The sequence below is a fragment of the Carcharodon carcharias genome, chromosome 8, assembly GCF_017639515.1.
Source record: "Carcharodon carcharias isolate sCarCar2 chromosome 8, sCarCar2.pri, whole genome shotgun sequence".
NCBI classification, from domain to species: domain Eukaryota; kingdom Metazoa; phylum Chordata; class Chondrichthyes; order Lamniformes; family Lamnidae; genus Carcharodon; species Carcharodon carcharias.
This window is the reverse complement of record NC_054474.1, coordinates 96,221,265-96,241,968: the sequence shown is the minus strand read 5'-3', so window position 1 is coordinate 96,241,968 and position 20,704 is coordinate 96,221,265. Positions and strand designations below refer to the sequence as shown.

At 42.5% G+C, this 20,704-nt stretch overlaps 1 protein-coding gene across 1 annotated transcript in view; it reads right to left on the bottom strand.

Annotated features, from left to right (window-relative positions):
* Positions 1–20,704, bottom strand: part of LOC121280731 (eukaryotic peptide chain release factor subunit 1) — a 55,217-nt gene that overhangs the window by 7,236 nt on the left and 27,277 nt on the right. The window contains exons 2-5 of the mRNA XM_041192866.1: positions 11,574–11,749; positions 8,535–8,674; positions 7,421–7,559; positions 1,012–1,202 (exon numbers count right to left, since the gene is read on the bottom strand). Coding sequence (XP_041048800.1) covers positions 1,012–1,202; positions 7,421–7,559; positions 8,535–8,674; positions 11,574–11,749 — 646 coding nt within the window. The remainder of the gene's footprint in view (positions 1–1,011; positions 1,203–7,420; positions 7,560–8,534; positions 8,675–11,573; positions 11,750–20,704) is intronic.

The window sequence follows — 20,704 nt, the reverse complement described above, 5'->3', positions numbered from 1 at the left end:
GCAAATTCCACACAATTTTTTTTAACATAAATAAAGGAATTCAAATCAAATTTATTAAAATCAAAGGGGGAAAAAGTAGTTACCCATATGAGCGAAAGCTGCAATGTTCCAGTTATGGAGCAACTTAAGAGTATAAAGATTAATTTTTTTTTTTGCAATCCATATTAAACACAGCCTAGTGATCACAGGCATTGTCCAGTTTAGTAACAGACTAACAAAGTTACAGCTTCAATTCCTGACCTGTGCTGAGCTAGCCATTTACAGAAAGGCTTTACAGAGAGAGGCTGAGGAACAATTAGCTTCAGCACTACTGGAATTAAAATAAAAACCTACCCTGGGCAGGGACTCTGTTCTCCTGATAGCTATCGAGTAACTCCAGTCTGGACTGGAAAGTTCACATGTCTGGCTGCCCAGTGAGGAAAGAACCAAGTCCAGTTACCATACTGTCTATGGTAACCTAGCCTCACACAAGGTGAACCGAATGGGGGGAAAATGGGTGAATGAAATTGTGGGGTTTGCTTTCTGATGCTGGAGGGGAGACGAAAGGTGGCACTCTCCCCAGGAGCTGTCTCCACACCAGGTCAAAAGAAGCAAAACGTGCAAATAAATTCATTTTAAATCTGATATTGATAGAGCTTTGTTATTCAAAATGGAATAAGAGGCAGAGGAGGATATATGGAATTAAGTCACAGATCGGCCATAATCTTAATGAATGGTGAAACAGGCTTGAGAAACACATTCCTAAATGCCAAATTTAGGTGAAAATCAAAATTTGTAAAAACTAGTTATGTTTAAAATGCAGGTGCATTGAGACAGATGCGAAGGGGGCGGGGGGGATGTGGGGTGAAGGAAGTAAAGACACAATTCACACTAGGGAATCCAGTTTGTCTGCATTCATGGTGTTTAGCTGATTGGGTCTTGTAACAATAGCAGTGTTTAGCAATTCAGAACTCGACAGGCAGTTCGAGGCATTACCCTTTTTATTTAGTGCACAGTTAACATTCAGCTTACCGGATCGAACATGTCAGACTGGCTGAGCTCAGTTTTGAAATCCGCTGATCCAGCCAAGATGAGACCCGCCACATTCACCTTGTCGCTGCTGATGAACAGCTGCACGGCTGTCTCTGCTACCTTCCGCACGTAGTTATGTCTCTTCTCCATTCTCAGGCGAGCAAAACGCAGGGCAGACTGACCTCCTCTGCCTTTAAACACAAAACTTTAGGATTTAAAAATCTACTTCATGAAAAGTCATGTCTACAACTGTCAACTAGTCAAGAAACTGAAGGAAACAGGAATGCTAGAAATGCATAGCAAGACCTCACCTTCACTGTCTCTAAGCGCTTCATGCACAATGAAGTACTGCAGAATGCAACGTCTTGTCAAAAACTACTGCTACCTTGTGTATGTTCCAGCATTTGAATAAGTGACCAATGTTATTTTATTGGTGTTTGAAGTTAGCCAGGACACAACACATTACTGCTCTTGTTCAAATAATGCTCTGGGATCTTCAACATCCACCTGAGCAGGTTGGCAGGGTCTCAGTTTAACGCATGGTCTGAGGGAAGGCATCAGTAAAATGCAGCGATCCCTCCACAATGACCTGGGGTGGAGCTTGGATCAGGAGTTCAAACTCGGATGGGGTCCTAAGTCAGTTCTGCTCTGTGTTGCCCGCAATATTTTCAAATACAGATGCTATTTTGTCATCTAATCTCTCCTGCCTTCTACCCTATCGCTGACCTTCCCTTTTGTTCTTGCCTTTCCCCCTCCACTTTCTGTCTCTGTACTTGGTTAAAACTTGTTACATCTCTTAACTTTTCCCAATTCTGATGCAAAATCATCGAGCTGAAATGCTTACTCTTTCTCTCTCCAAAGATGCTGCCTAATCTGTTGAGTAGTTCAGGTTTTGCAAGTTTTTATTTGAGATTTCCAGCATTTGCAGTTTTTGCTTTTGTCATTTTGTCCTTAACCTAAAAACTGAGAAACAGTGCACACACATGCATAGACACCCCATACACAAAAAAAGAGGAACTGAAGTTATATTACTAAGCTATTCTGGTTTCTTTGAGACTGAGCGATCAGTACAAATCACACTATGTCAAGGACTAACCTGATAAATATATAGCTGATTACCCAAATAAAAATAATCTTCACCTTGTAGCACAAGTGAACAAGGAGGTATTTCACTGGAACAAGAGTTGGCCATTCAGCCACTCAACCATCCTTTGGTGTTCAATTAGCTCACGACTAACGTATATCTAACCCAATCTACCCTGCCGTAGTTCTTTGGTTGTCAATACCCTCACGTAACAAAAATCTATCAATTTCAGTTTTTAAATTTTTAATTGACTGCTCCCAGTCTCAACAGCTTATGCACAAGGATGGAAAGAGTCCCAGAATACCACAACCCTTTGTGAAGAAGTGTTTCCCAACATCATCCCAGCCCTAATTTGAAGGTTATGCCCCTGAAATCTCCCTCACCAGAGGAAATTATTTCTCTCCATCTACCCTATTAACTCCTTTAAATCATCTCAAAGACCCCAATTCATTTAACCTCCCTATCATTCTGCTGAATCTGCACTGGATAACCCTCCGAAGCCAATATAACGGCTCAAATTTTGCATTCCCAATAGCAGCAAGAATGGAGATATTTGTTGCTACTGGAAGCTGGATAGAACCACAACATCCAGTGATCACAATTATTCCGAAAACGGGAAGCCACAGTGCATCTCAATGGGTTCAGGAGGAGCCTTGGGCCACATTGTCAAGTGGCAGGGAGACATATGTCATTAAGTTTGGCTAATTCTCAAATTTAACAACAACTAGAGCTGAATTTAACACTGATTATTTTTTTGAGCTACTATCAGCAGGCGCAGAGTCTGCTCAGGAACACATCCACAAGTTTAGCTGCCCATTTAACAATCCCGCTTTGAGCGAAATTAATATACAAATTGGTACGGAATTAACATGAATGGCTTAAAAGAAATTCATTTATTGAATCTGTATTAATCAAACACTAAATGACTCATATTCTAGAAAATTACAAGCAAACATGATTATAGCATTACTTGATGTTTAAGCTTTGTAATTTGTACTTAAAATTATTAATAAAAATCATTAAGTGTCAATAATAAATGAAAACATCCTTGCTCTCTTGCCATGGAATTATTCTAGCATAACCTGCAGAAAGTTTTTAAATACACAAATTGTTTTAATTGAAAGTTTAGTTAAAAATGGGTTCATACTACAGTGAATTTGGGTCTTTAACTTTAGGTCTTGACCTCCCTCCTCCATCCCCACCCCCCTTCTGTTTCTTCCCCCTTCCTTTTGTTTTTTTTCCAATAAATTATATAGATTTTTCTTTTTCGCTCCTATTTCCATTATTTTTAAATCTTTTATGCTCCCCCCACCCCCACTAGAGCTATACCTTGAGTGCCCTACCATCCATTCTTAATTAGCACATTTGTTTAGATAATATCACCAACTTCGACACCTATGTGTTCTTTTGTTCGGCCATCTGTGACATCTTTTGATGCTTCTATCACTGCTTTTGCCTACAACCACACCACCCCCCCTTCACTTCTCCCCGCCCCCCCCCAACCACCCCCACCACCACCACCACCACCTTAAACCAGCTTATATTTCAACCCTCCCTGGGATTCACCTAGTTCTGTCGAAGGGTCATGAGGACTTGAAACGTCAACTCTTTTCTTCTCCGCCGATGCTGCCAGACCTGCTGAGTTTTTCCAGGTAATTCTGTTTTTATTTTGTACAGTGAATTTGGGGGTAGGTGAGCTGAACTCATTTGCACAAATTGAGGGCTTTTGATATAAATGCTATTTCATTTTAAATTCTGTTTTTTGTTTGAGAGAGAATGATTAAATCGGAATTCTTTGAGTCTCCCCCAAGGTCTGTGTCAACACAGCACTGAAACTATCAGCTTTTCAAAGAGATGATGGTAAAAGCACTAACTCACTTTCAAACATTCCTTTATCTTTAATATATATAAAATAATAATTTAAAAAGTTATAGTTTTGATCTTTTGCAAAATTAACACATTTCTGGAATTGGTTTATCAGCCTCTCATGAAATGGAAGCTAATTCAGCTCAGCCTTCAAATACACAACTTAGAACTGATATGCAGGCTCCTTTGTCTCCCTGTGCAACAGTCATCTAACATGAACTAAGTGTGAGTATAATATTATTAAACAATGTTTCACGTGTGTTATAGCTAGTGCAGAACAACAGGTTGGCTATAATCCAGAAGGGAAAAATGGTTTAACATTCCTGCACCCCTCTCATCTGGCTTCTACCACAGGAGCATATCCCAAGATTTTAGCATTATATGCACAACAAGCTTTGACATTTAGAACATGGGAGGGGGGTGTAGGGTCAGTGTAATGGTCTGGAATGCACTGATAGGATGGTGTAAATAGAGATTTTTGAGCTGAAGGATGACCTCAATGGGCGTATCTTCCACTTGTGACATCATTGGGGGCATGGTTTCACTGGAACTGTGCCTCGCTGCCAATCCTCTTATCGGTGGACCATGCTGCAATAAGTAGTTGAAATTCTCACTGCATACAACGAACTATTAAGTTTGCATTTCTCAGCACAGTCAACAGCCATTGCCACTGCTTCATTGATCACAAAATCTGGGCCATTATTCTTAAAGTGCAATGTCCAGGACTAAACACTGCTTCAGATGTGGTTTAACCAGAGCTTTATATAATTATAGCACAACTTCCTGCCACTTTGAATTCCAGCTCACGAGATAACATTTGCCCAACATTTTGTTAGCCTTTTAAATTATGTGATTGCATCCATCCATCAGCATCAGATTTTAGTAAGTTGTGTACTAGAACACCTAAATCTCTCTGCTCATCCATAGCTCCCAGCTTCCCGTCACTTAGAAAATATCCTGAACTTAGGTCAAAAATGGATGACCTACTACTTTTCTATCACAATTTTGCCCACTCACTGTCCCTTTGCAACCTTCAGTCCTGATCTACACTATTTTCTGTACCACCTTCAGCAAGCATATATACCACCCAAGTCATCTGGACACCACTAGTCACATCCTGCTAATTTAAGTGCATATCCACTATCCCGGCTCTATGCCTCCTTCCTCTTAACCAATTTCCTAGCCAAGCCAACAAGTTGCCTCCAATTCCACATATGCTTTTTTAAGTCTCTTATGTGGAATCTTCTTGAATGCCTTCTAGAAGGCATATAAATAAGATCCATTGACACTCCTTTATCTACCACATTTGTTACCTTTTCAAAAAATCAACTTGGTTTGTTTGATATTACCTTTTACAAATCCATGCTGGCTCTCACTAATTAGTTCTAATATGCCTGTAATTTCCTCATTTCACTTTCCTACCCTTCTTAAATACTGAAGTGACCTTTCAATGTATTTACTCAGCCAAGTGAGTATTTTATATGCAATGAAACTAATCACCATGGACAACAGCCTCCAACCAAACTAAGGAACCTACACAGGTAGTTTCTATTGGTCTTTTATAGAGAGCACACAATCTACTTGTAAGGGCACACCCCATTTACTCAAGTCTAGGGGACCTGGCAGGATCAAGACTTAAAAGTTTCCGAAGTTCATTCCCAAATATCCATTGTGAAGGTCACTCTTGGAATCAGTTAATGGTGCATCTCTCCAACAGAGCACTGGTACAAATGCTGCCTGCTTGTTCCGCTAGTACCAGCCCAACCATTAGGGCAAGTGGGGAGCAGGCCAGCATTGAGTGACTGCTATACCATTTAAAGTCTCATTGACATCTAGGCTGACTGGATAATTACGAGTACATAGAAAACTAGAGAAAACTGCTGAGTGCAGATACCAAATTATTGATGGAACCACCAATTGTTGGCTTGGTTACATTCTTCCGACGCCAGACAGGTCAAGTTGAAGTATCTCCTGCCCAAGTACAACACACTTATATGCCACACCCAGGAAGATAATCACCAACTGGTCAGTGGACATTGATAACCTTGGGGTTCAGCCCTTGCTGAACAAACAGCAGCTCAATGCAAGAGTCACAGACATTAGCAGAGCTCACTATAACGTGTGACTGGAAGGTTACAATGGTGTAGCTGCACATCATATACACCAGTTGAGTAATGGAGTGTCATTTACTGCTCGTCTCTGAAATGGCCATTCTCAGAGGGCAGTCTTTAGGAAAGGTTTTTCAAACAGTGGCCTAAGTGCCATTAGTTCTATAAAGTAGGTGGAATAGCCCCCACACCCCGTACCTAGCAATGTATCAAGACATTAACTAGCCTTGCAGGATGCTAAGAAGTAGAACCAGAACAAATCCTCACTTGACCTGCACGTCACACCAGTGGCCTTGCACCTTCTGCTCATCTTTAACAATCAAGGTTTAACTGAATAAATCTTCTTTGTCCCTTATGAACATTTAAAAAAATTCATTCCTGCAATGCAGACATCGCTGGCATTACATTAAAGTAGAAGCCAGGCAACAGAAGACAAATGGATGGCAGCATGGTTCAAAAATAATAATCTGGGTAAAAAGGCATCTTCTCGGGCAGACCAGTTAAAGTCTGGCCTGAAGGTTTTGCCCTCCCAGCCATTTTGGAGCACACAATGGAGAGCCCAGCTGAAATCTGAGCTCCCATTCAATTCTGGATATCTCATACTGCCAATGCTAACCCATCTTGGTGTTTTCATTTATAGTATACATCCGCCAATGAAGCATCCATGCTAAGAACAACCAAATCACAAAATTCCCACTGAACAAACCAGCAGGTATTAGAGGTGCAAATAGCTCTGAGTGGACTGGGCTTCATAGGCTGGGTTGCCTGGGGCTCATAGGACATAATTTGGCACACCCTGTTACAAAACAAATGAGAACAGAAAGAAAATGGTTTCATATTGACAAATTCTGGCCACATTAACAGGACCTGTACTGACATACAACTGTCTGGCAAAGTACAAATATAGGAAAGTCAAAGCTTTGGTCCTGTTGTATTGGGTTAATTGATCTTTGCAATTAAGTTCCTCGACTTTGATCTTAGGACCCCAGATATGTTCAGCAGGGAGAAAAGTAAAAAATGAGCCAGAAATCCTGCTCCAGATCACTATCCAATGACTCCAGTTACAAACTGCAGGTGCATGAACACAGATGGAACAGGAATCTGACTTGGTCGCATTGTCTCTCCCCTCCTCTTTCAGTCTGACAATAGTCAGTTAAATTCAAAATTTCACTAGGGGAAAGACACACAAGGCTTCTCAGAAGTTTTATTCATAGGTTAGTGAAACACAAGTTACATAGGAAATCAATTCAGGTAACTTAAAATGGACAGACACAAAAAAACACTGGAAAGGCTGATGAGCTCATATGTATTTGATATGACAAACTATAGGAATTGACAGCTCCCTTCTTACCATGCTTCTTTGGTAGATCCACAGTGAACTTGTGTAGTACCTCCCGTGTGTTTCCCTGGAGAGTACCGAACAAAGCCCCAGTACCGTCAATTACGATGAACCCAAATTTGCTGTCATCTGACAGTAGCGCAGTGAGAGCCTTTCAAGAAGTAAAAGTAACATAAACAATTTCAATATCCAAAATATCCACTGGAGGACTTGTGTAAAAGGACAGAGCTCAAGCCCCAGACAGTACTGAACAATTTACTCACCCAGGGCCAGAGAGCTTGCTGACCCAGTGAGCAAAAGCCACCCAAGGGCTGAGTACACATGTCTCACTCAATAGGTGGTGTCATCTGTAACTCAGCAGAAGTCTGATTGTTCAAATCCCATCCAGCAACTTGACTGCATAATTTAGGCTGACACTCCCAGCACAGTACTGAGGGAGTGCTGCACCATTGGAGGTGCATTCTTTCAGATGTGAAATTAAACTGAGAACTTGTCTGCCCTCTCAGCTGGACATGAAAGATCCTATGGCAGTATTTCGAAGAACTGGGGCCCTCTCCTTAGTGTGCTATTTAACCCTCAAACAACAGCTAAAAACATGATCATTATCACATGGCTGTTTGCTGCTACTTTTACTACATTACAACAGTGGTGACACTTCAAAACTGCTTCTCTGGTTGTAAAATGCTTCAGGAAGTCTTTGACTTTGTAAAAGATGTGATGTAAATATAATTTTTTCCTTCCTCCAAGAGTTTGAAAGGGCACAGCTCAAATAGGCTACTTGTTTATGATGAAAATCTGGAAATGTTGAAGTGGGGGTTGAAGCAATCAGGAAAATGGGGAGGTGAAAAATCAACCAACCAGGGGAAATGAGGAATAGCAAGGATGAATTTCGGATGAATGGTCCTCCGTCACCCAGGATCAAGCCAATTACAGCATCTCACTTGCCAGCCAGTCTAATTCAGGACAGATGAGGAATCAGACCAGGGACTTTCTGGTTTGGGCAGCTCAGCTTTGTGTTGACATTTACAACTGGGCTACTGAGGGCAGCTTAGAAATAAGCAGCAATGTATGGCAAATATACCATGAGAGCTGGCCCCACAAGGCAAATACACCAAAAGTTACTTACCTCTGTATGAAATTTATTGTCACAGAGGTATAGCGATGTGTTAATCGGTTTGAAGGGCTCAAAATCAATATTAACTTTCTTTTCTTTGCCTTCTTCCGTTACAATTGTTCCACAGTAGACAACCAAACCATTCGGCGGTACTACAAAAAAAACAGGACAGATACAGCAAGGTCAAGTATTCCTATTTAAGGTAAACAGTCCCACCCAAGCCATATATCCAACTGTTCAGAAAAATTGAAAAGCTAAAAACATTCTACACTCAACCCCTGCGTTCAATTGCCAAGAATTAAAATAAAACTTTCCATCCTATTTGAAATTACCCATGGAAGAAAGTACTTGCAGAGCATGCATCAAGAATGGAATTTAACTCCAGCCTCATTTAACTGCCAAACTCTATAGCACTGCAGCTACTAATATGATCAAGCATTGCTAATACACTGGTTTAACATTGGTACCTAATATACTCAAAGCAAAGTAACATCTTCGTGCTTTGAATTCATCAACTCTCCACATACAATCCAAGTTTAATAGGACCTGGAGCCATTATATCACGAGACACATGATTTCTCAATAAAATTAAGCCCCCCTCACAGTCTCACAAGAGGGCTCTGAAGACTCAGCATTTTTTACAGGCCGCTACGTCTTCCGAAAACACCTTAAAGTTGTTAAATCATTGATCCATTTGGGTGACTCCAGTTCAATTTCCACAAGCTTACACCAGGTTAGAAATGAAATAAAAACAAGCTAGTAGCCGCAACTGCACATTTTCCAATGTTTCCCGTTCGATTACTGCTGGATCAAACCAGTGCTAACACACTGAATAGAAAACCTGGTTACAGGGAGCAGCTCCATAAGGTCCTGAAGTTGCCACTAGCCTTTTTTAAAAAAAATTGTGTTCAGCCCTCAACTGTTTCCTATAAAACATTACTCATCACTTTTATGACATTAAAATCCCAGTATTGTTAAAAGCACAGCACACACTAATCATAAAAAAAATCACGGCATAATTACTGCATAGTTTAGAAATTTTCCTACATCCGCTTGCTAAAGGGCATATGGCAACGATATATGGACAGATATTGACTCCATATCTGGGTACCACTCACGTAGAATCGTTCTGAGTTTGTCTCCTGATTTATGAGAGTGGGGCTTGCATTACTGCAGGACGGAGTCTAAACTTGTATAGACTCACCGAATGGTTTTCCAAAAACACGCTTAAATCGTATTACTATTAAATTTTCACTGTTTGTCATAAGCGGATAGTGTCTGGATTCCAGTACAGACAGCCTTGTTGGAAGAGATTTGACTGCGAGCAGGTGCTTTGTTTTGAGGGAGTCAGCAGTGGTCACTCTTACTGGAAGGTGGAGGTCACAGTAGCTCACTATAAATATGAGTGGCTGTGGTCTGTTATGGCAGCATTAAGCAAAAGGATAGTGACAAAATGTGTTTGCTGAGAGAGAGCAGTCAGTCAGTCATAAGGTGTGTGTTCAGGGAGTAACAGTAATTCATGGAGTTACTTACCAGGGTTACATTCGTTTTTAGACCAATGCAATGGCAATATTACAGATCTTACTGCTCAAATAAGGTCTAGATATAAGCGTTTGTGGATTTTAATGCTAGAATAATCTCATTTTACTGTGCATCAGACATTGTGCACATTCCAGCAGCAAATTAATTCTCTTTGCTTATACAGCTTTCTCTTGCTAGGAAACTTATATTGATGGGAATGGAATGTCATTGATTGTATTTTTATTTAAATGACCCATAATCTGGGGACTCGATAACACTGGAGACCTAGCTTGTCCCGAGTCTTGATGGTGTCATCAGGTCTCCATTTACAACTAAGCATGTTCCTTTTGCAATGCTAACGTAGGGAGTTCACCCTCTGATGACCAAAACTACAGAACATAAAAGTGTGGAACTCCATTGCCTTCTAATTGAAAGTTAATCAGCCTTAATTTAGAATGAAAGCAAGAGAATTAAATGGAAAGAGGGGTGCAGAGATCAAATTTCCTTGAGCGCTATACTCTGGGTCTGCTTTTATAGCCGTAGATAAACTGAGAGAATGGTTTTATATGACCTGTTTGACATTAAATAAGCCGCCGCTGAGTTTTATAAACCAAGTATCATGCTATATTGGTTTATGTTTTGGGGGGCAAAAAAGCAACTTATGACTCTTAAACCAAATCTCTTGATTTAGGAGCTTGTCTCTTGATATGACACTGCAGGACCAAATTTATAGCTGTATTTTTGGGCATTTATCTCAATTCAAATGGAATAGTATGAAAACATCAAACATTCATTGAATCACTTTTAAAAACACACTTGTACTGTGTCGTCATTAAATTTTCAGACTGCCATAAGATCCAAGTGGCACTGCAATGTTGTTTCATGCATTATGGAACTCAGCTTGCAATGTATTCATCAGTGGCACAATCACATTAAGAGCTTAAGACAGGAGTAAATGTTTTCTCAAAACATTAGTTTTTTTACCCCCCGAAGTATTGTAAGCTGTTGTGTTACAAAATTAAGTCAATTTTCTTTGCCTAATTCCACCCATTCTTTTTACTATGTGATTCAGCTCGCCTCCCAGTTCCTTACTTCTGTTTTTCTGAGCTCCACACTTCATTCCTTTCTGGCTCTGTAGCTTCTCCAGCCTAGTGTACCAAACATCTCAATTTCTCATTTGCTTTTTGCTGGCTATAACCATCGTTTACCTCAGTGTCTCTGTTCATTCTAAACCTTATCTGCATTGTCGAATCATGGTCATTAACTTGCACTTTCCACTGAATAACCATCAGGTTAGGAATGCTGACTGATTTCTTTGTTCCTGCCAGTTAAATGACACGAAATGACTCATGTGGAGCGCATGGTCAACATATCAGGCCAGTTACATTTTAACCCACTAGGCCAACAGGAGGGAAGCTTAAATAACTTTCACCACAAGAGGTGGCTTTAATGTGAACACATAACAGTCAACTCACCGTAAAACACAAACCAACCCCAAGAGAAATTGTGTAAAATGCAGAAAAGACTGACCTTTATTATATAGTTTAAGACGCTGCTGTACAGACGTAATGGCCCCCAGCACAGACAGACGGTTCACTCGAGATTTGATGTTTGAGGCAGTGCCAAATTCATCCGCCAACATCTTTGCTACTCGTGAGATCTGGTCTTTGGGAGGAATGATGAGCGAAATCATACTGGTACCATTCCTAAAGAAACAACAAGCTGTCAGTAACACTGAAAGGACAGAAACATTCTATAAAACACTGGGGCCCAGTCTGCTACTCCCTAGCACAAAGTATGAATTCTTGAGCCCTGGCAATATGGCTCATGAAACCCAGTAACTATTTACACTCATATTTCTGATTGAGTGCTTTGTAATGGTTGAATGAAGTGGGCCAGGCTTGGAAAGAGCTGTTCTCAGCATTCTTGCTTTACTGGTGGATAAAGCTTAAACCACAACATCTGGGTTCAATAGTATCAGCAACAGTTAAGGAGAGCGGGAGCATATCTTAACTTCATTGGTGCCTCCTGCCCCCAATGTTTCATGGATGCACCCTAGCAATCCAAGCTTGGACACAGACTTCTAACAGGGGGAGCATGGGCATAGTGGTATTGTCACTGGGCTGGTTATCCAGAGAACTAGGGTAATGCTCTGGGGACCCAGGTTCAAATTTGAATTCAATAAAAAAAATCTGGAATTAAAAGTCTAATGATGATCACGAAACCAACATCGATTGTCGGAAACTCCCATCTGGTTCACTAAGATAAAAGCAAAAAACTGCGGATGCTGGAAATCCATAACAAAAACAAAAATAAAAATACCTGGAAAAACTCAGCAGGTCTGACAACATCTGCGGAGAGGAATACAGTTAACGTTTCGAGTCTTTATGACTCTTCAACAGAACTAAGGAAAAATAGAAGAGAGGTGAAATATAAGCTGGTTTAAGGGGGGGTGGGACAGGTAGAGCTGGATAGAGGGCCAGTGATAGGTAGAGATTGCCAAAAGATGTCATAGACAAAAGGACAAAGGTGTTGACAGTGTGATATCCATCTGGTTCACTAATGTCCTTGAGGGAAGGAAATCTGCTGTCCTCACCTGGTCTAACCTACATGTGACTCCAGATCCACAGTAAAGCAGTTGACTCTTAAGTGCCCTCTGAAGTGGCCCTAGCAAGCTACTTAGTTGTATCAAACTACTAAAAAGTCAACAAAAAGGAATGAAACCGGATGCATCACCCAGCATCAACCTAGGCACCAGAAGCGACAATGGCAAACCCAGCCCTGCTGACCCTGCAAAGTCCTCCTTCCTAACATCTAGGGGCCTGTGCCAAAATTGGGAGAGCTGTCTCACTGACTAATCAAGCAACAGCCTGACAATCATACTCACGGAATCATACATTACAAATAACGTCCCAAACACCACCATCACTGGATATGTCCTGTCCCAACAAGAAGTGGCGGCACAGTGGTATACAGTCAGGAGGGGGTTGCCCTGGGAATCCTCAACATTGAATCCAGCACCTATGAACTCCCATGGCATCAAGTCAAACATGCGCAAGGAAACCTCCTGCTGATTACCACGTACCACAACCCCCCTCCCCACCCCCTCAGCTGATTAATCAGTATTCCTCCATATTGAACACAGAGGGTGGCAAGGGCACACAATGTACTCTGGGTGGTGGACTTCAATGTCCATCACCAAGAGTCACTCAGCAGCACCACCACAGACCGAGCAGGCAGAGTTATAAAGGGAAACAGAAAGAATGAAGCCCAATGCAAACTGGAGGAACACACCTCATCTTCTGATTAGACATCCTACAGCTTTCTGGACTTAACATTGAGTTCAACAACTTCAAACCATGGACTCTCTCCTCCATCCTCACCCCCTTTTTTCATCCTCTTCTACATTCATTTTTATTTTTTACCTACTTTATTTTTATTCATTTATCTGTAGTTTTATCCCCTTTTTTATCCCATTTTCTATCCTTTTTCCTCCCCACCCCATCCTCTACAGGGCCATCTGTCACTTGTTCCATGCTGTTCTTTCATACAGTGCTATCCTTGTTTTGCTTTAATCACATTCTGCTTTCTTCTTTACGCCACAATTAGTACCTTTTTTTGCACTAACCACTACCATTATCAATCCCCTTGTCCTTTAGTTCATATTATCTTTGTCAATCCCTCCTTTGTCCCCACCTTTCACTGGCCTTCTATCCAGCTTCACCTGCCCCAACCCCCAAAACAATATAAATTGTGTCACATTTCCACTAATCTTCAGCTCTGAAGAAGGGTCATATGGGGTCAAAATGTTAACTCTGCTTCTCTCTCCACAGATGCTGCTGGACCTGCTGAGTTTTTCCATAATTTTCTGTTTTTGTTTCAGATTTCCAACACCCGCAGTATTTTGCTTTTATCTAGAATCCTAAGGACTTAGCTGCTAGACTGGATCTGCAGCAGGTGGTGAGGGAACGAAGAAGGAAAAACATACTTGACCTCATCCTCACCAACCTGCCTGTTGCAGCTGCATCTGTCCATGACAGTATCGGTAGGAGTGACCATGGCACAGTCCTTGTGGAGACAAAGTCCCGTCTTCACATTGAGGGTACTCTCCATTGTGTTGTGTGGCACGACCGTGCTAAATGGGATAGATCTAGCAACACAAGACTGGGCAACCATGAGGCGCTGTGGGCCATCAGCAGAATTGTACTCAACCACAATCTGTAACCTCATGGCCCAGCATATCCCCCACTCTACCATTACCACCAAGCCAGGGGATCAACCCTGGTTCAATGAAGGATGCAGAAGGGCATGCCAGGAGCAGCACCGGGCATACCTAAAAATGAGCTGTCAACCCAGTGAAGCTAAAACACAACTACTTACATGCCAAACAGCATCAGCAGCAAGTGACGGACAGAACTAAGTGATTCCACAACCAACAAGTCAGAGCTAAACTTGGTGGTCCTGCCACATTGAATCGTTACTGGTAATGGGTAATTAAGCAATTCGCTGGATGAGGTGGCTCCACAAATATCTCCATCCTCATCCACAACAGTGCAAAAGATAAGACTGAAGCATTTGCTACAATCTTCAGCCAGAAGTGCCGAGTGATGATCCATCTCGGCTTTCTCCAGAGGTCCCCAGGACCACAGATGCCGGTCTTCAGCCAACTTGATCCACTCCACGTGATATCAAGAAACACCTGAAGGCACTGGATACTGCAAAGGCTATGGGCCCTGACAATATTCCAGCAATAATACTGCAGACTGGTGCTCCAGAACTTGCCGCACCGCTAGCCAAGCTGTTCCAGTGCACATACAACACTGGCATCTACCCAGCAATGTGGAAAATTTCCGAGATATGTAACGTACATAAAAAGGACAAATCAAAACCGGCTAATTACCACCCCATCAGTCTACTCTCGATCACCAGTAAAGTGATGGAAGGGGTTATCAAGAGTTCTATCAAGTGGCACTTGCTTAGCAATAACCTGCTCAACGACACTCAGTTTGGGTTCTCCCAGGGTCACTCAGCTTCTGACCTCATTTCAGCCTTGATTCAAACATGGACAAAAGAGCTAAACTCCAGAGGTGAGGTGAGAATGACTGCCCTTGACATCGAGGCATCATTTGACCAAATGTGGCATCAAGGAGCCTGAGCAAAACGGAAGTCAATGGGATCAGGGGGAAAATTCTCCGGTGGCTGGAGTCATACCTAGCACAAAGGGAGATGGTTTTGGCTGTTGGAGATCAGTCATCTCAGTTCCAGGACATCACTGCAGGAGTTCCTTAGGGTAGTGCCCTAGGCCCAACCATCTTGAGCTGCTTCAGCAATGGCCTTCCCTGCATAAGGTCAGAAGTGGGGATATTCACTAATGATTGCACAATGTTCAACACCATTCGCAAATCCTCAGATACTGAAGCAGTCCATGCCCAAATGCAGCAAGACCTGGACAATATCAAGGCTTGGGTTGACAAGTAGCAAATAACAGTCACGCCACACATGTGCCGGGCAATGGCCATCTCCAACAAGAGAGAATCTAACTATTGCCCCTTGATATTCAATGGCATACCATCGCTGAAGCCCCCACTATCAACTTTCTGGGGGTTACCTTTGGCCAGAAACTGAACCGGAAGAGCCATATAAATACTGTGGCTACGAGAGTACATCAGAGTCTAGGAATCCTGCAGTGAGTAACTCACCTCCTGAGTCCCTAAAAGTCTGACTACCATCTACAAGGCACGTTAGGAGTGTGATGGAATACTCTCCACTTGTCTGAATGAGTGCAGTTCCAACAATACCCAAGAAGCTTGACACCATCCAGGACAAAGGAGCCCGCTTGATTGGCACCCCTTCCACAAACATTCACTGCTTCCACCACTGATGCACAGTGGCAGCCGTGGAAGATGCACTACAAAAACTCACTAAGGCTCCTTAAATAGCACCTTCCAAACCCATGACCACTACCATTCTAGAAGGACATGGGCAGCAGATAGAGGGGAACACCACCACCTGGAAGTTCCTCTCCAAGCCCCACACTATCCTGAGTGACATCACCATTCCTTCAGTCACTGGGTCAAAATCCTGGAGCTCCTTCCCTAACAGCACCGTGGTGGACTGACACCAAATGGACTGCAGCGATTCAAGGCGGCAGCTCACCACCACCTTTTCAAGGGCAATTAGGGGTGGACAATAAATGCTGGCCTAACCAGCAAGACCCATATCTAGCAGATGAATAAAAAAAATTTGGAAAGCTGGTCCTCTTTTGTCTTGTGAACAAAAATCTGAAGTGTACAATCTGAACTGTAGGTTCCCGGCTGAACACACCCTGGCCCACAGCTAGCAACCTTCACCACCAGCTCTCAAATTAGCCTTAAACTGGGAGCTTTTTCCAGTTAAGTCTCCAATTGCTGCTCACTACTGGCATTGTCATGGGAGGGAAACCAGGCTCATGTTATCCCTGTAAAAGATTCAAACTTTACTGCACCAAAGATCTATTGTGTAGAATAGCCACTGCCAAATTTACAACTTCACACTGCTTCATTTACCCTGGTCTCCCACAGCAAGCTACTGCTGCTCAAACTAGTTCAAGAACTGCCTCACAACATGCATGGTAAATACCCACTTCCAGGAAATCATGAGGATTATTTTTGGGATATTGAGACCAGCACAACGTGAGAAGCTTCCTGTGTTAGCACATATTGAACCTCCTGATGTCCACAAGAGAAAAGCATCTTCCTCAAAAGGAGGCCACCGGCTGACAGCTAACAAAGCCCTCCCACTGACACAGGACCTCCAAAAAAAAAAACCATGCATGTGTCTGAAATCTCCTACTAGAACACACTCCACACTCTACAAAATGACAACAGCCCCACCTCTAGATGGCTAACCTCCTGGTCGATTGCAAACATCGCCAACCAGAACCTGGTAACTGACCCGAGTGAAGTCCCAGGTTTCAACCTTTCAAGTTTTCAAACAGAGGACACTCTCCATCGTGTTGTATGGTGCTACCACTGTGCCACAATGGGAATAGATTTAACAGCTTAAAAACTAGCCATCCATGAGGTGCTGTGGGCCATCAACAGCTGCGGAATTATACTCCATCAGATTTTGTCACGTCCCAGCCTGGTACATCCCTCATTCCCCATTCTAATCAAGCTGGCAAACCAACTCTGGTTCAATGAGGGCTGTTGGAGAGCATGCCAGGTGGAGCATCAGGCATACCCAAAATATGAAGTGCCGACCAGTGAAGCTGCAATACAGGACTATATGCAGACTTAACAGCAGAAGCAGCATGCTATTGGCAGAACTAAGCGATCCCACAAACAATTGGCCAGATCAAATCCTGACACATCCAGTCTTGAATAGTGGTGGACAATTAAACAGTCAACATGAAGAGGAGGCTCCATGAACACTCTCTCCTATGAATGGCAGCACAAGCGCAAGAAAATAGGCGGAAGTAGTTGCAATCATCAACCAGAAGTGAGTCATTGATCCACCTTGGCAGCCTCCGCCTCAGGTTCCCAGCATCACAATCACCAGTCTTCAGCCAATTTGATTCACTCTACATAATATCAAAAAATGGTCAAAAACGCTGGCATAGCAAAGGCTATGGACCCTGACAATATCTCAGCAATAGTACTGAATTTGTGGTCCAAGCTAGCTGTGCCCCAAGCCAAGCCACAACTCTGGCATCTACCCAGCCAAGTAGAAAATTGCCCAGGTATGTCCTGTCCACAAAAAGGAGGACAAATCCAAACCAACCATTTATCGCCCCCACAGACTCCTTCCAATCAGCAGCAATGAAATGGAAAGTATTGTCAACAGTGCTACCAAGCAACACTTACTCACCAATAACCTGCTCACAGATGCTTAGTTTGAAGTTTCCGCCAGGACTACTCAGCTCCTAACCTCATTACATCCTTGGTCCAAGCATGGGCCAAAGAGCTGAAATTCCAGAGGTGAGGTGAGATTGACTGCCCTTGACATCAAGATAGCATTTGACCGAGTGTGGCATCAAGGAGCCCTAGCTAAACTGAAGTCAATGGGAATGGGAAATTTCTCCACTCATCAGATTCATACCTAAAACAACGAAGATGGCAATAGTTGTTGGAGACCAATCATCTCAGTCCTAGGGCATCAATGCAGGGAGTTCCTCAGTGCAGTGCCCTAAGCCCAAGCATCTTCCACTACTTCAATGATAGCTCCCCCCAACCCTTCAAACTCTCACGAGATGCTTGCCAGCGATTATAGCGTTCAGTTCCATTCAAACCTCTTCAGATAATTAAGCGATTCATTCCCACATGCAGTAAGACCTAGACAACATTCAGGCTTAGGCTGATAAGTGAAAAGGAATATTTACGCCACATAAGTGCTAGGCTATGGATATCTCTTGACATTCAATAGCATTACTATCATTAAGTCTCTCCACCAACATCCTTGGAGTCCCAGTGATCAGAAATTTGGTTGGATCAGTCACATAAATACTGTGGTTACAAAAGCAGGTCAGAAGCTGGGTATTCCAAGGTGAGCAACTCACATTCTGACTCCCCAAACCTGTTCACTGCCTACAAGACAGGCACAACTCCAGTTACCTGAATGATCGCAGCCTCAAAGTTCAAGAAGCTGGACTAAGCAATCTACCACCTTAAGTATACACTCATTCCTTCACCATGGACCCAACATGGCTATAGTGTGCACGATTAATAAAATGGACTGCGGCAACTCACCAAGGTTTCTTCAACAGTACCTCAAATCTGCAACCTCTACCACCTAGAACAAAGACAACAGATGCATGGGAACAGCACCACCTCCAGGTTCCCCAAGTCTCACACCATTCTGACTTGGAACTATATCGACATTGTTGCTGGGTCAAAATTCTGCAACTTCCTACCTAACAGCATTGCAGCGTCACCTCCACCACATGTACACCTGCATTTCATCACCTTCTCCAGTGTGATTAGGGATAGGCAATAAATGCAAGACACCACATTCCATGAACAAAAAAAACTTCAAAACGAACCTGACACACACCTTTACCACAATTTAGTTCCTGAAGGATCTGTCATACAGACCAAAACACAAGTTTAACTTACATGGCTTGAAATATCCACTATTTCTCACCATCTTTACGGAGCTAGTTCTGATGCTGTCCTTACAATGGTGAAACCCATCTTCGAATCAGTCAGAACACCACCACATGACATGTCTAAAATAAATGAATATTGAAGAAAGCAATATATCCAGCACCATGGGTTACACTGGCATAAGTCAGAGTTTCTACTTCTGACTACTGATCATATATATGTGGTTCTGGGTGAGATAGGGCCCTCATCCTCTTATAACCTGGTTCAGATGGTGGAGTACAGGAATAGTGGACAAGATGCCCTAATCTCAACAAAAAACTTAAATGCTGCCATAAAAACACCATTTTACTGCGTACTTAGTGTTATCTGTGCTTCAGTTGGTAGCACTCTCACCTGAATCACAAGGTTGTGGCTTCAGGTCACACTCAAGAGACAAGGGAGAGATGCTGTCATTCACTGAGCAAAGCTGAATCTGTACTCGCAGTTGAACATAAAATGTCACATGGCACTATTTCAAAGAGCATGGTAGTCATCCCCAGTATCCCTCTAACTCTCAAAAACTGATTTTAAAAAATTCATGAATGGGGTGCGGGCGTCTCTGGCTGCACCAAAATTTATTGCTCACCCCCAATTGCCCTCAAGAAGGTGGTCCTCAGCCGCCTTTTTTAACCACTGCAGTCCATTGGTGTAGTACGGCCAGTGTTGTTAGGGAGGGAGTCCCAGAACTTTGATGTGGCGACAGTGAAGGAACTGTGATATACTTCCAAGTCAGGACAGTGTGGGGCTTGGGTAGGGAGCTTGCACCTGCACCCTTGTTGTTTTAAGCAGTAGAGATCACGGATTTGGAAAGTGCTGTCGAAGGAGCCTTGCCGAGTTGCTACAGTGCATCTTGCACATGGTACAAACTGCTGCCACAGTGCACCAGTGATGGAGGGATTGAATGTTTGAAGTGGTGGATGAGATGCCATCTGGTCATGATAATATTGTTGTTTTGTGGGATCTTGCTATGTGCAAATAGGCTGCCACATTTCCTATATTACAATCATGACTACATTGCCAAAGTACTTCATTGATTGTAAAGTGTTTTGAGATGTCCTGAGCTTGATAAATAAATGTAAGATTTCTTTTCTGTCCACATATCTTAGAATTTGCAGTGATTAAACAAATTTTCAATATGTGCAACTCCTAGCTTGATACCTGAACATTGGAGAATTTGGTCAGAATACAAAAAAAATGATGGGAAATGTTGAAATCATAAGCAGCGAGAATAATAAAGCCCTCATAATAGTTGTGTTACAGTTGTCATTCTGTGGACTCTTGCACTTCACATTCTGTGCACTGTGCCACAACTGATCACTGCAGCTGGCACAGACAAGAGATAGAGAAACATTTTTCAAAGGGCTACTGTCCAGAATGATCACTTAAATGTCAACCACAACAGAGTGAACACCTGCACACAGCAAAAATCACCCCAACCAACAGTATTTTCAGCTGCATGCAAAGTGAAAAACAACCTTGACAAGCAAAAAAAAGGCAGAATCTTCCCCCTCTTGTTTTCCAACATACTTCTTCTCTCAC